Source organism: Stegostoma tigrinum, chromosome 33 (genome assembly GCF_030684315.1).
Source record: "Stegostoma tigrinum isolate sSteTig4 chromosome 33, sSteTig4.hap1, whole genome shotgun sequence".
NCBI classification, from domain to species: Eukaryota; Metazoa; Chordata; class Chondrichthyes; order Orectolobiformes; family Stegostomatidae; genus Stegostoma; species Stegostoma tigrinum.
Window position 1 is genome coordinate 26,016,314 of NC_081386.1, and position 14,719 is coordinate 26,031,032.

A 14,719-nucleotide genomic window follows, 5' to 3' on the forward strand; every position below is an offset into this window, starting at 1 on the left:
AGTCAAGCATTTGTTTGTTTACTTTTTGAAGCCTTCTAACACTTTGAGTTCATAGTGTGTTCTGGCTATGGAGCACTCTTTCGATCTAGAATGAAGTGTGCATTTTGCATTTCCTTTGCCGATCCTGAATGTAGAATCTCACACATACGCAACAAATGGAGGATTGAAAAAACTTCTAAGTTTGCAATTAGGAAAGAAGCCCTCATCACAACAATGGTCCTCTTTAAAAAAAAATTTAACAATTACTGGTAAGGCCAGCACTGATGTCAATCTTCATTTGCTCTTGAAAAGGACACGTGCACTTGTTGTCACTAATAGTGACCTGTTTTCACTCAAAGTATAACGATGTTAATTAGTTCTGATTGAGAACATAAGATCATTAAGCATAAGAAACAAAAGTCACTTTCAATGGGAAATATCAACGCGATACCTGTTACCACAGCAGAAACCACATCAGCTGAGTATTTACAGCACTTTCTGTTTTTTATATTATGCACTGCAGATTTCATATAATTTACTGATCATTTCCTCTACATACACCAATAATACAACCATAAAACATATTCTTTATTCAAACCTGCTCTTTTTATTTTTCATCTAGTACAAACTTCCAACAAGATAATGTTAAGATAGTGCACTATCATGTGGAACTGTAGAGAGTGCAGAGAAATAGAAATTCTAAGAAGAAAAAGTCATTGATAGGCATAGTCTATAGGCCACCAAATGATAACATCACAATGGCACAGGCAATAGAGAAATTAATAACTAATGCCTGTGGAAATGGTCCAGTAGTTATCATGGGGCATTTTAATCTACATGTCAATTGGTCGAACTAGGTTGGTCAAGGCAGCCTTGAGGAGGAGCTCATTGAATGTATCTGTGATAGTTTTCTTGAACAGTATGTAATGGAGTTGATGAGAGAGGAAGCTATTCTATATCTGGTCCTGTGTAATGAGGCAGGGATAATTAATGCTCTCATAGTTAGGGAATTCTCTTGGAAGGAGCAATCACAGTATGGTTGAATTTAGAATACAGATGGAAAGTGAGAAGAAAAATCCAATACCAGGGTCCTGTGCTTAAACAAAGGAGACTATAATAGGACAAGGGGGGAGTTGGCGAAAGCAGACTGGAATCAAAGACTGTATGGGGGAACAGTTGAGGAACAGTGGAAGACTTTCAAAGCAATTTTTCATAGTGCTCAGCAAAAGTATATACCAGAGAAAAGGAAGGACTGTAGGAAAAGACAGTATATATGATAAAAGTGCATGGTATTACAGCAATGTATGAACATGGATCTAGAACCAATTAACTAGCTGGAAGTAAAAAGTGGGGTTAAATGAGTGTTTTTCTGGTTGGCAAACAGTGACTATTGGTGTGCTTCTGGGATCAGTGCGGGGACTGCAACTGTTTACAATTTACATGGACGATTTGGAGTTGGGGACCATGTGTAGTGTGTCAAAGTTTGCAGATGATGCTAGGATGAGTGGCAGAGCAAAGTGTGCAGAAGACATTGAAAGTTTGCAGAGGAATATAGATAGTTTAAGTGGTGGTCAAAGGTCTGGCAGATGGAGTACAATGTTGATAAATGTGAAGTCATCCATTTGATGGGAATAACAATAAAAAAGAATATTATTTGAACAGTAAAAAGTTGGAACATGCTGCTGTGCAGAGGGATCTGGGTGTCCTTGTACATGAATTGCAGAAGCTTAGTTTGCGGGTGCAACAGGTGATTGAGAAGGTAAATGGAATTTTGTCCTACATTGCAAGAGGAATTGAGTTTAAAAGTAGAGAGGCTATGATGCAGTTGTATAGGGTGCTGGTGAGGTCACACCTGGAGTACTGTGTACAATTTTGGTCTCCTTACTTGAGAAAAGACATACTGGCACTGGAGGGGGTACAGGGGAGATTCACTCTGCTTATTCCAGAGTTGAGAGGTTTGGCCTGTGAGGAGATACTGAAAAGATTGGGATTATATTCATTGGAAATTAGAAGATTGAGGGGAAATATTATAGAAATGCATAAAATTAAGAAGAGAATAGATAAGATAGAAGCAGGGAGGTTGGTTCCACAGGCAGGTGAAACTAGAACAAATGATCACAGCCTCAAAATTAGGGGACCAGATTTAGGACTGAATTGAGGAGAAACTTCTTCACCCAAAGGGTTGTGAATTTTTGGAATTCCCTTCCCAGTGGAATATCTGAGGATTCCTCATTGGATGTTTTTAAAGCTAAGATAGAAAATTTTTTGAATAGTAAAGGAATTAATGGTTATGATGAGAGGGTAGGTAAGTGGAACTAAGGCCATGAAAAGATCAGCTGTAATCTTATTGAGTGGTGGAGCAAGCCCAAAGAACCAACCCCTGCTCCTGGTTCTTATGTTATGTTCCCATGCGTGCTAACCCCTCCCGTGGGGTGAAAATTTGCAGAGTGGACTCGATGGGCCGAACGGCCTTACTTCCACTCCTATGTCTTATGATCTTAAGAAATTTATTCACATGGGCTGTGGGGGTCCCCAGTGCAGGAGACATGGCACCAACATGAAATTATGAAAAGTAGTGAGTTAATTGATTGTTGAGCAGCTGCTGTAAGGGACTGTGTTTCTAGATTAAAACTTTTGCAAATTCTGTCAATTTCTAAACTAGTACAGGGAAAGTAGAAACTATAGACTCAGGAGAAAGAGCTGATTGGTGAACAGGGTTGAAGAATGTCTACTTGCTACTAATTATGTGCTTTTAGCTAATAGTACAAGAATGAGGTCAAATTAAGTTAAAATAACTGAAGTTACAGTAAGTAAAATATTTTAATATACAGGTTAAAGTGTGGCAGGTCAGCCTGGTCAAATGAAAATCCCATCCTACGGACACTTCTCATGTTGGTGGCAAGATAGTTAAGAACTATTAATAACGCATAGGGGTTATAGGTTAATTTAGTAGAGGTGTAGAGTACTATAGCAGGGAGATTATGCTGAACCTATACAGGATACTGGTTAAATCTCAGCTGGGGCACTGTGTACAGTTCTCAGTACCACACTTTAAGAAGGATGTGAATGCATTGGAAAGAGCACAGAAGAGGTTTATAAAAATGGTTCCAGGGATGACAAACCTGCAGTTTTGAGGATAGATTGGAATGTTTGGGACTGTCTTCTTTGGAGAGGAGAACGCCAAGAGGAGATTTAAAAGAGGTTTTCAAAATCATGAGGGGTGGACAGTATAAATGGGGTAAAATCTGTTTCCACTCCTAAATGGATGAAGAATGAAAGCATACAATGTTTTGCAAAAGAAGCAAATGTGTGGTGAGGAGAAGCTTTTCCACACAACGCTTGCTCTGGTTTAGAATGCACTACCTGGAAGTGTGCTGGAGTCAGAATTAATTGAGAAGACATTAGAAAAATAATTAGATCGATAAAGCATGTGGTGTTTTGGGGAAAAGGCAGGAGTTTGGCACAAAATCAACATGCTTGGAAAGCTAGTGCAGGTACAGTGGGCTGAACGGCCTCCTTCTGCACTGTAACAATTTTGTGATTCTGAAATTCTGAGATTCAGTGATCCATTGGCACATTTACAGTTGCATCTCAGACATTGTGCTACTGAAAACTGACTTTTCTAGCATCGGCTTTTCTCCTTTGTTCCAATATGTTAGACAAATCGAGTGTACGCTTGAATGTAGCCTTTAAACGCACACTCTATCTGACAAGAGAGGTAAATCATGACTGGGAAAGTCACTTCTTAAAATGCTGTCATTAACAAGAAGTAGCAGATAGTTGTTTGCTGTGACACACTCTGCTGAAACACCAAAAAGTTCATGGCAAAAATGCTGAGCCTACTCCAAGTACTCTACAAACTAACTTCTGAATTGTACTTGTATTTCACTGGTCATAAAGACCTGATTCACGTTCATTTACAGATTGTCACTGTGTGAGCTTAAAAAAATACACTTTCACTGTCATTGGCCATGAGTGCAGCCTTAAGATTCTGCAGGCACATTCTTGACCCACATTGGACACTGGGAAGCCACTGGAGGAGACTGCAAGTTGGCACCATTTGGCCAAATTGACCTTATGCTTTTTCTTGTTCTCTCTTCAACTTTGTCCTTCATTGTGAACCACTATGTGCGTTATCTCTGAGAAAGAACACATTTCTTACCTTGTAGTTCTGTTGCAAAGCAATAAACATCATAGGTTTCGTTTGTATCTCTAACACCATATGATCTGACACCTGGATATTCATCCAAGTTACCATAGCAACCAACTCGAGGTTTGTGAATAGGATATCTAAGAATACAAATTCAGAAATAGCTGTCAAAAAAAATTGCAGTGTCTTATTTGTTCCCGATAAATATTGGATCCACTAGAGAAGCAGTTGTAAAATGGACAAAACAGAAGCTAACTGTTTGTTGGTTTCATGGACAGTCATCCATGATTCATCCACTAGGCCCAAATAGAAAGACTACTTCATTGTGGTCTAATGGGTTTACTGTTGCCAATAAAATCAGATATAATTATTATTCATTACAGTTGGGAGCTGAAGGAGAAAATAGGAAACATTGTCTTCTTGAATAGGTGCTGGATTATTTCTTGCATGCTGCTATGTAAAATAATTTCTATCGATAATTATTTCTATAAGATGCATATTGGGATGGCTCAAGTCATTACATGACTTATGGTCCTCACTGAAGCTGGCATGGTTTGGAAATTTATGGAGGCCTTGGAAGATTTTCTTTGCTATTGTGTTAGTTTTACCACCACATGATGTACCATACTCTCAAAGGGCACACCACATACATTTGTGGATAGCACGTATAATTGGTCCAGACCTTACGGTTTGATCAGCCAACCATCCAGCATCACACTGATCAAATCCATCATCGTAAGCTGCCTGCAGTTGTTCTGGTGTTGCGATGGTGGCAGTGTTGTCAACACAAGCCTGCTGGGCTTTGTAGAAGTTGAGGGTGTATCTGCTGGTGATTGCACGATAATGGAAGACAATACCTGAAATCAGAAGGGAATATGTGGGTATCAAACATCCTCTAGAATCAACATACTGCAATTCTGGCGTATTGTAAATTATTTATTGGGAAGGTAGTGATAGCTCAGGCTCTTGTGGCTTGGTAAGTATTTTTATTGACTTAACCCAGCAAATGTTATCAAAGTCTAGGTGGCTAATTATAATCAGGCCATCTCATAGGCCTCACAAGACTTTGCCAGTGCATTCTCCTCATTACCATTGTTGCTGCTGAATAAGTATTGCTAACACTTTCATTCAGTCAGCTTAAATATTGGCTTGGATCTTGTCTCCCATAGAGTTGCAGAAAAACAATGGCACAGAAAGATGCCATTCAACTCCCCAGCAGGTCCCCAGCATTTTTTCTTACTTTTGCACACCCATGTCCCAAGGGTGGACTTGTAGTACCAATATGACTCCACCATAATCAAAAGGCCCTCTGTTGCTAATATGGATTCGCTTTGGGTGAGGAAGGACTGCCAAATTTGAGTAATCTGATTAGCAACCATGAAACTCACAAGCTTCATTGAGACTCAATTTGTTTGGCATTGGAATATACCAACAAACTCTAGTGATGAAAGGAGAGGTATATTGCTCGTAACAAACATACCATGTAAAATTATTCCTGACTATAATGTCAAAAATAACTTTCCAAAAAGCAGCGAAGGGCAAAAAAAAGTGAAATAATGCATAATATTTACCTTTAACAACCAACTCTATAATGTCCTGGCTATCTTCAATACCATGTGTCACTTCACAGCGGTACATTCCAGAATCACTCGATTGTAATTTATCCAATTCCAAGGTGGCGTCATTTGGGATTTCATGGTAACTTGGAAGCTTGACTCGATCTTGGTACTCTTGGCTGATCTTAACTTTTCCAGAGGTGGCAACTGCAATGAGTGTCTCTTTCCCTGCTTTGCTGATTTTCGTCCATTTGATTCTTGGGGCCAGCAAAGTTGCCAAGGGAGTGTCTGGTGAGAATGGTGTGGAGTCGATGAAGTAGCAGGGGATAGTCACAGAGCTTGCAAGAAGAGCCTTCACTGGTGACTGCATGGCAATCTTCACGCTCAGGGCTTTAGTGTCATCTGTTATACAGAAGAAAATAAGATCTCCTTACATTAGCAAATGGGCCAAACTTAATGGGAGGATCAAACACCTCAATTTTTGTTGCATGATGAAGTTTTCAATTACTGTCAATTACAATTATAACTTTTTGACTACAAGTTCAATTACAGATATTGCAAGTTGCTCAGAATTACATTACATTACTGATATTGGTTGGAAGCAATCTTCTATTTAATCCTGAATCTGCAAGACCCTATCTCTGGCTCCCCAGCTAGAAAACATAGAAATCTGATGCACAACTGGACATCTAAGCACCAGTTTATTTGAATGTGAGCTGTTAACATAAAATAATCAAGGATGAAATTTGAAACGTCTTTTGGAGAACCAGTGCTTTTGAGGTCCACAATTCTATCAGAACCTCACATTTATGATCTGAGAGTATCCATATGCTACTTAAAACTGTTGCTTCTTGTGTTTGTGTTCCAAACTGAGTTAAGATTTCAAACTGATGATTCATATTAAAATTTACTTTGAAAAATTCCTTACCAGAAACTTCGACTGAAATAGCCGCTGCGATCACTCGCAAGCACACAAACACTAAAAGCAGAGTGGTCATAGTTTAGCTGTAAAAGAGAAACGGAGAAAGGTGAGTTAGCACAATCGTTGCAGAAGATGACTGTCAAAGGAGGGAAGTCTATGGGGAATTATGGGGTGTGTTTACTGGTGAGACAGCGTCTGATTGTGAATGCTGTGAAGTCTCCCTTTATCGTACGTTAACGTGTAAATAGAGTTTTTTTTTCATAGTAGAATGGTTAAAACATTGAGCAAGGATTAAGCGTATACTGAGTACTGATACTGTGCATGAAGTGAGATTTAGGATACCAAATGAACATAGAACTATAGAGCCATAGAAATAATTCCCTTGCATAAGGGTGCCATTTGGCTGATCTTGTCCATACCGGCTCAAAGACACCCAGATGCTCTTTCTAATCCCATCTTTCTGCACATGACTTATAACCCTGCAACCTACAGCACTTAAGGTGTGGATCCAGGTACTTTTTAAATGAGTTTAGTGTCACCCCTCAGCCAGCTCTTAAGTGGCAAATTCCAGACCTTCTCCACCCTCTTTTAAAATATCTGTATAGGAAATGAGTTTTAAGGATGTTCCTGAAGATGGAGCAAAATAACAATGTGAATTGTTTTCAAGCTTCGTAGTCATTTTCCTTATCCTGAGCTATTCAAAACATTGCTCTCTTTAGAATTAAATCATTCAGATTTGAAAATCCTTGGGTTACGTGACAAGCTGGTATTGAGTTAACTGAGCCAATACAGCCTGGAGCTGGAGGAACACAGCAGGTCAGGAGCATCAGAGGAGCAGGAAAGTCAACATTTCAACTTTACACCCTTCATCAGGACTCTGTGGATCTTGCGTAGAAACAAAAACAGTAGAGGTCATTTGCAGGTCTAGGAAAGAGAGGCTCTGAGCTGCGGTAGGGCTGACTGTAGTGAGAGAAAGTGCTGGCACATGGCTGTGAGCATGGAGCTGATGATCTGCAGAGGAAACTGCTTCTGGAGGCTCAGGATGTACTGTAGATAACAGTTGTCGTGGTTTGTCCCAAATTGTGATGGTCTGGTTGTTGTTTGGAATCCATAGGGTATGAGTTGGCAGCATCGGTGGGTACTGTGAAAGGGGATGTGGCTGTAGTAATGGATCTGTTTCAGTATGTGGTCAAAGAGCTTCAGGATGGACAAGATCACCAGTGGGTTGCAGTGGGAGAGAGATTCACTGAGATGCAGTGGGACAGAGTGAAGAGTGTAAACCTGAAACATTGACCTTCCTGCTCCTCTAATGCTGCCCGACCTGCCGTATTCCTCCTGCTCCACACTGCATTGACCCTGACTCCAGCATCTGCAGTTCTTGCTGTTCTTGAGTTAACTGATCACAGTCAGGGTAGAATCAATGTACTAAAACTGGGTTTTGGGATTCTGGGCTAGAGAGAGGCTTTTGTTTGCTGCTCCGATACTGGGACACAGTTCAGCTCAGATGCATCATCCTTTTTCCCCAAAATACCCTTTTGAAGCTTATGGCCAAGCATACATGTTGCATATTTTTACACATTTCAGAGCAATATAGAGATGGCACAAGCTTGCAAGTGTGCAATAGGTTTATTAATAAGAGTTTTAAGATATCTCTGCAATCAAACATTTTGGCACTGGTGCTGATCGCTCAGCTTCTAGTGCCTTCTGTAGTGTCTGTTTGTTTTGTGTCCATATGCAAGCTTAACCACTTAAACATAGTGAGCATAGGTCAGGTACCAGACTCCAATAGTCAAACACATAACAATTGAATGCAACAATATAACTGAATAGTTATAGACGAGTACACCAGATGGCTCCCTGTGTAGCTATATCCCCAACAATTTTGGGGTAGCAAGGAAAATAGAGTGGATATTTATCAGTTTCACTTCTCCATCTGTGAAACAAATTAACTACAGCTTTAGCTGTGAATCATTTGCGCGCAAAACAGAGATTTTAAAGAAAGATTTATAGCACTAATGTCCTGAGCAATACTTCGGGAAGGAAGATCTCAGCAGCAGATTGATGAGGAATGTTTAAGCAACTATTAAGTTGATGAACTTGACAATGTTGGCAATCAGTTATAGTGGGAAATGATTACACTGATCACTACTAACAAGCCAAATCAATGGGTACACTTAGAATTCATGGTTGGTGGTTTTGAAAGGTGACAAGCCTCCAATTAATTTTTGTCCAAAATGTTTCCACAAATTTGAAATGGGAGTTCAACATTTTTATTGGGTGGCTCGGCTCAGCGAACTCCAGGCTGAATTTTCACAGTAATGACACATCAATCAACTTGACCACAGGGTTACATAGACAACTGCGGAATGGTACATGGATGATTTTACATATAAGTACATGTTCCAGAAAAATAACTCAAAGCACGGTCTATCCTGGGATAAATAGAGTAATTGCTGGTATATGGCTATGCAGTATTTCACAGGAGATTCTTTCAGGATCCGGGAGGATGTTTGTCCCTCTAAGGTATGCCTCACTCTCTCCAAAACGTGCAGCAAAGTCTAACAATTTCCAGAAAAAAATCAATGACGCCTTTCATGGCAGGGAAACCGTCTCTCGCTTGGAACAATTCTGATCGTGGAATAGTGGAGAAAAGCAGCCTTGTTATTCCTGGAATTTATGACTGGGGCTGCATCCCTCAAATATGTCCTCAAATTGTCAGGTAGAAGTTGTCAACAGGTCTGATCTCGACTGGATGTCTGACCTGAGGCAGGTTCACTGAACTCGGAGGAGTGAATCATAGGGGTAGTTTAAGGTCCAAGCATTGCTTTATACTTTTAACCCATATCGTCTCACTCTTTATTCTTTCATGAGATGTGTGTGTCACTGGTAATTTCAGCATTTGTTACCCATTCCTAACTACCCTTGAACTGAATGGTTTCCAAGGCTATTTCAGAAGGCTGTTTAGAGTCAACCATATTGCTTTAATTCTGGAATCAGACATGTGCCAAACCAGATATAGATGGCAGATTTCCTTCCCTAAAAGACATCAGTGAACCTGATGGAATTTTGTGACACTATGCTATAGTTGTCACGACAACCATCACCAAGTCCAACTTTCTATTGCAGATTGTTACAACCGTACTTACCATTGCAATTGGTGAATGTGATTTGAACTCATGCCTCCAGAGCGTTAGCCTGAGCTTCTGGATTACCAGTTCAGTTGAAATAACTGCACAGAGGCCAGTATCTTGTCACTAAGTCACCCTTTACTTATATGTGCACAGTACATGGACTCAGGCCAGCCAGCTCAGTGCAAGTCCCTAGAGTGAGGAGACTGTCCGGGATTTCTATTTTTATCTGTCAGCCAGGACTCCCTGATTGTCCCATGTTAGCAACCCCAGAGATCAGAGATCTCATACTCAAAGAAATTAGCCTGGCCAAACTTGTTCCAATCACTACACCGATGATATTACCACGATGCCACCAATGCTGTTAGCAACCCCAATTCTGTCAGCTTCAAATCAGCCCCATTTGTCCACAGGATGCGGAGAAAGGTGACATTCTTCAATTGTATGTCTACACATACCTACATACCTATATATTAAATGTCAGGAGTGCTCCCCTGTGTGAAGTGCTGTACATTGGCAAATTGCAGCTTGTGCTTTCACTGTTCAAACTCCACTTCACAACTCAATTTCAGAGAATCATAGAATCCCTACAGTGCAGAAACAGGCCCTTTGGCCCAACACGTTCACACCAATCCTCAGAACATCCCATCCCAACCGATCTCCTTATAACCTACCTAATGTACAAATCCCTGAACACTACAGGAAATGTAGTATGGCCAATCCACCTAGGCTGCACATCTTTGCACTGCGGAAGGAAACTGAAGCACCCAGAGCGGTGTCACGCAGACACGGGGAGAATGTACAAATTCCACACAGACAGTCGCCTGAGGGTGGAATTGGACCCAGGTCGCTGGCACTGAGAGGCAGCAGTGCTAACCGCTGAGCCACCATTCACCGCCCTTTCATTCCACTTCATCACTTTTATTGCTTTTCATAGCTTGACTGAAAGGATCTTTCAATATCATCCAGTAGGTTTCACACCTCAATCATTTCTATCGTTAAGACGTTAACAGTTGTTCCTTGACTAAGCGTTGAACACATTTGACCTCTCATTTTCCACCTGGTGTTCTCGACACTCCCTTTAGTTTAAACAGCCCAATAGAAAGAGCTTGGTGTCCTTCTCATTGACAAAAACTCTGAACCCAAACATTAATTGCATTTTTCTCTTTTTAGAAACCAAAGAATCAACTGCACACCTTCATGACTTCCAGTTTTTATTTCCACATCTGCATTTCTTTTTAAGTATCGAGTTTAATCCAACAGTTAGACTGAAGCCACCTGAGTGGATGCATTGAAGGTACAACAGTGTAATTATACAGAGCCTATAATATTGTAAAATATTCCAAATGCTTGGTAGGAGCAATTATCAAAAAAAAAGTTCAACACAGAGCAATGCATGGATGTATTAGGACAAGTGACAAAAAGCCTGGTCAAAGAGCTGGGTTTTTAAGGTACAGACAGAAAGAACCAATTTATAAATAATCTCTCCAAAATGTCTAATCACAGTTCTGTGCATTTAAAATATCATTATATAATCTTTGGCTTCATAATCTAAGTTTTCAGTCTGCCTGACTCAATTCAGAATGCCATGCTAAGACCCCACTCCCACTCCCAATGGCTCAGTATTTATGCTAACTCTTCACTTCCTCCCTGGTTTGTTGGCAGCTGTCAGCTTATAGAGCAGTAGGATTTTTACCACAATATTCCTTATCATCCTGTGATCGGGTGGAGGAAGAAATACAGTTCCTGCTTTCAATCTTGTGCAATTGCCCTGCTAGAAAATTCACCAGGATAACGTTAGCTTTCAGTCATTACGTAGAATGGGTAATATTGGATTAAATAGATAGCGGAACAGAATGGTTGATTTTCCTACTCGTTCACTTGAATACTGAGGCAAAATTGGTCTAGATGTTGAATAGGTTGACAATCTGACATATCCATTTCCTGTGACAGATGATCATTTCAAATTCCCACAATACGATTAGAATCAGATTAGGTCATAGCCAGAGCTATCATAAGATATAGGAGCAGAATTAGGCTATTCTGCCCATTAATTCTGATCCACCATTCAATCACGGTTGATATTTTCTCAACCCAATCTTTCTGCCATCTCTCCCTTAATCCACCTCCCAATCAAGAACCTATCTATCTCTGACTTAAATACACTCAATGACCTGACCTCCACAGCCTTCTGTGGCAATCCATAAGTTTATCACCCTCTGGGTGAAGAAATACCTCCCCACTTCAGTTCTAAAGGGTCATCTGTGTGGTGCTCTCCAGAAAGAAGGACAAACCTCTTTTGAAAGTACCTCTGTCTCCTCCCAAAAAGTGTTTCACAATGAATGAAGTACTTTTTGATGTACTGTCACTGCTGCAATGCAGGAAATGTCACAATAGTGTGCATTGCAAGCTCCAAAAAATAACAATGTTGACTAGGTAACTGAGATAAAGTATCCTATTTTTCAAAACAGTGCCATTTACATCCAATCAGATGATTTCATGTGCCTGTGAAACCCACATCTCAGCATGTGTCATCAAGCTTGAGACAAGGAGCAAACTGATTAGAATTCGGGGGGAGTGTCGGTCTATTGATATTTTGTCATCTCACAATGAACAGACAACCAGAAAACTAGAATTTTATCGATAGAATCTTACAGCAAGTTAGTAATATTGAAGTTCAAAATTGTTGTTTTGACCCTATTCTGTTTCAAACTGGGTCCCACTCACTTTTCACGTCTATCTTTGCTGACCTACATTGGGTCCTGGTCCAGCAAGGTCTCAACTTTCAAATTAAATCCTTATTTTCAAATTCCTTCCTGGCCTTCCTCCTTCATTTCCATGTAACCATATAATGTTGTGAAATCTCTCTGCTCCTTCAATTTTGGCCCCTTGTACATCTTTTATTTTCATCACTCCACCAAGACCCTGGAGCCTGGAATTCCTTCCCTTAACCCCTCTATTTTTGGTATTTGGCTGAATGTCTCCTTTGTCAAATGAAACCTCCTGTGAAATGCCTTGGGATATCTTAATGTAAAGTGTCAAATAAATGTAAATATTTCTCATTGATTTGCTGTGATGTCCATGTCTAGCAAATGAAAAATAACAATGACTTGTAACCACAGCAGTTAGATATCATATTATGGGAAACCTTGAAACATTATTGGGTTAGTCCTTTGGGATATTTTGCTTGTTGCTAGAATGGTCTTCAGTTTGAATTGTTGTTAATCATGCACTTAATAACTTGATCAATATTCAGTAATTGGTGCCAGAGAACCAAGCTGGTGAGTATCAGCTCTGGTTTCTAAATGAACTCCGAAACAACTTTCAACCCAATCACCCTGACCAACTGGCTACACGTCACTGCAAATCCCGTTATTTGCAATTATATGTACAAAAAAAAATTGAAGTTCCTTTTGTGGTCCTGAGCATTGCTGCCACTCCATTTCAAGCAAATCACTCTCTCTGTTTCTGTATGTGGCACAGGTCTGACCTGATCAGAAGATCATAACTAGGTTCAGTCCCAGAACCTATGCTGTCACAGTCATCTAAGCTATCTTCCACTTCATCTGGAGGTCTAAGATGGACTGTGTTGGCAGAGACACCATGTACAAAGCTCTGGATAAAGTGGTGGGGGGGGGGGGGGGGGGGCAAGAACGCACCCAAAGCCACCCTCATCCTAATGGCCACCTTAGTGTGTGGCTGCATTAAACTGTGTGTAGACCCTCAGTATGCAACAACCAACCAAGTGTCGCTATGTCCTAAGATTCTACCTGTCCCCAGTGTTGCGAAGTATGGACCGACCTTGTTGCCATGGGATGATTCAGGTAGTTGGACCATTATGTATCACCTGTCCTTCGTGCAGAAACTTGTAAAGAAAGACACTTTTGACCATACGTCCATCAGGAAGTTGTCAGCACGTAATGTCCTGGAGACCCTGTGGCAAAAGGAGAGGGTGGATCCTGTTCTTTGGTTGCCTGAGCAGACTGTTAAATTCCGTTTGACAGAATGACTCATCACCAGAAGTTTCCAAAAAGCATCGGAACATTACTTGGCTGGTGGTGAGAAGGGCACTACCTTGGAGATCCTTCAAGCTTCTGGGAGAGTAACGAAGACTTTTTTTGTGGTGGGGCCTCTCCAGGGAGTTTCGCTTGCATAGTTGCCATTTTATGTATCTTTGTCTCTCACAGTGACTGGTCAAATGTCCTCGTGGTTCTTGCCTCTAATGGCAGTGGCCAAGAGTAGTGTTTTTTTTCAGTATTGTTGTACGACTCATTTTTAAACTGGCTTTAAACTCCTGATCCACTGCTGGCTTGTCGACCAAGAAAGGGTATGATATGGCTGTGGGTCCACGTGAGCCATAGTGCTACACAATAGTGGTGCCACTTCCAAATAAAGTTAGTCATGGCAGATTTATTAAATCTCCCTGAATCTGGGTGAGCTGTCACCCAGATAAAAAAGAAACCGCCCCGTAAACCCACTAGTGGTGATGGCTTGTGAAAAATGCAACAGCTCTATTCGATCTAAGACATCCATCTTGATCTAAAACTGACAGAATGGCACCGATAGTTCCCTGTCCTATCCTGATATCCAGGCGCAAGCCAAAGGGATCAGATATTAGGTCAGATGATGACATTTACTCTGTTGTACAGAAGACCGTTAGGTTAGCTACCCCTTCCAGATAATATTAAAAGTCAAATCTTTTATAACAGTAAATTTAATGGTCCGGGCACTGTAATTTTATACAATGGAGTGCTCGAGCAGAGAGGAAGAGACAGAATGCACCCATTATTCCTAAGGTTATTTTACTAAATCAGGATAGGAGTAGCTTAGAAGAACTCACAATATAATGTCCATTGGACGCGTTGTACTGTAACAGGTGTCAGTCCCTCCTGTCCATGTTCTGTTCACTCCCATGTCAAGAAACAATTAGGAAGATCAGAACTAGGTGTTCAAAGTGTAGTAAATATGGTGAATATCACATGAG

At 40.6% G+C, this 14,719-nt stretch overlaps 1 protein-coding gene across 5 annotated transcripts in view; it reads right to left on the reverse strand.

Annotated features, from left to right (window-relative positions):
• Positions 1–14,719, reverse strand: part of LOC125467257 (aggrecan core protein-like) — a 99,654-nt gene that overhangs the window by 48,826 nt on the left and 36,109 nt on the right. For all 5 annotated transcript variants that reach the window (XM_048562852.2, XM_048562850.2, XM_048562849.2 and 2 more), the window contains exons 2-5: positions 6,614–6,690; positions 5,701–6,087; positions 4,812–4,986; positions 4,142–4,269 (exon numbers count right to left, since the gene is read on the reverse strand). In XM_048562852.2, coding sequence (XP_048418809.1) covers positions 4,142–4,269; positions 4,812–4,986; positions 5,701–6,087; positions 6,614–6,683 — 760 coding nt within the window. In that variant the 5' untranslated portion in view covers positions 6,684–6,690. The remainder of the gene's footprint in view (positions 1–4,141; positions 4,270–4,811; positions 4,987–5,700; positions 6,088–6,613; positions 6,691–14,719) is intronic.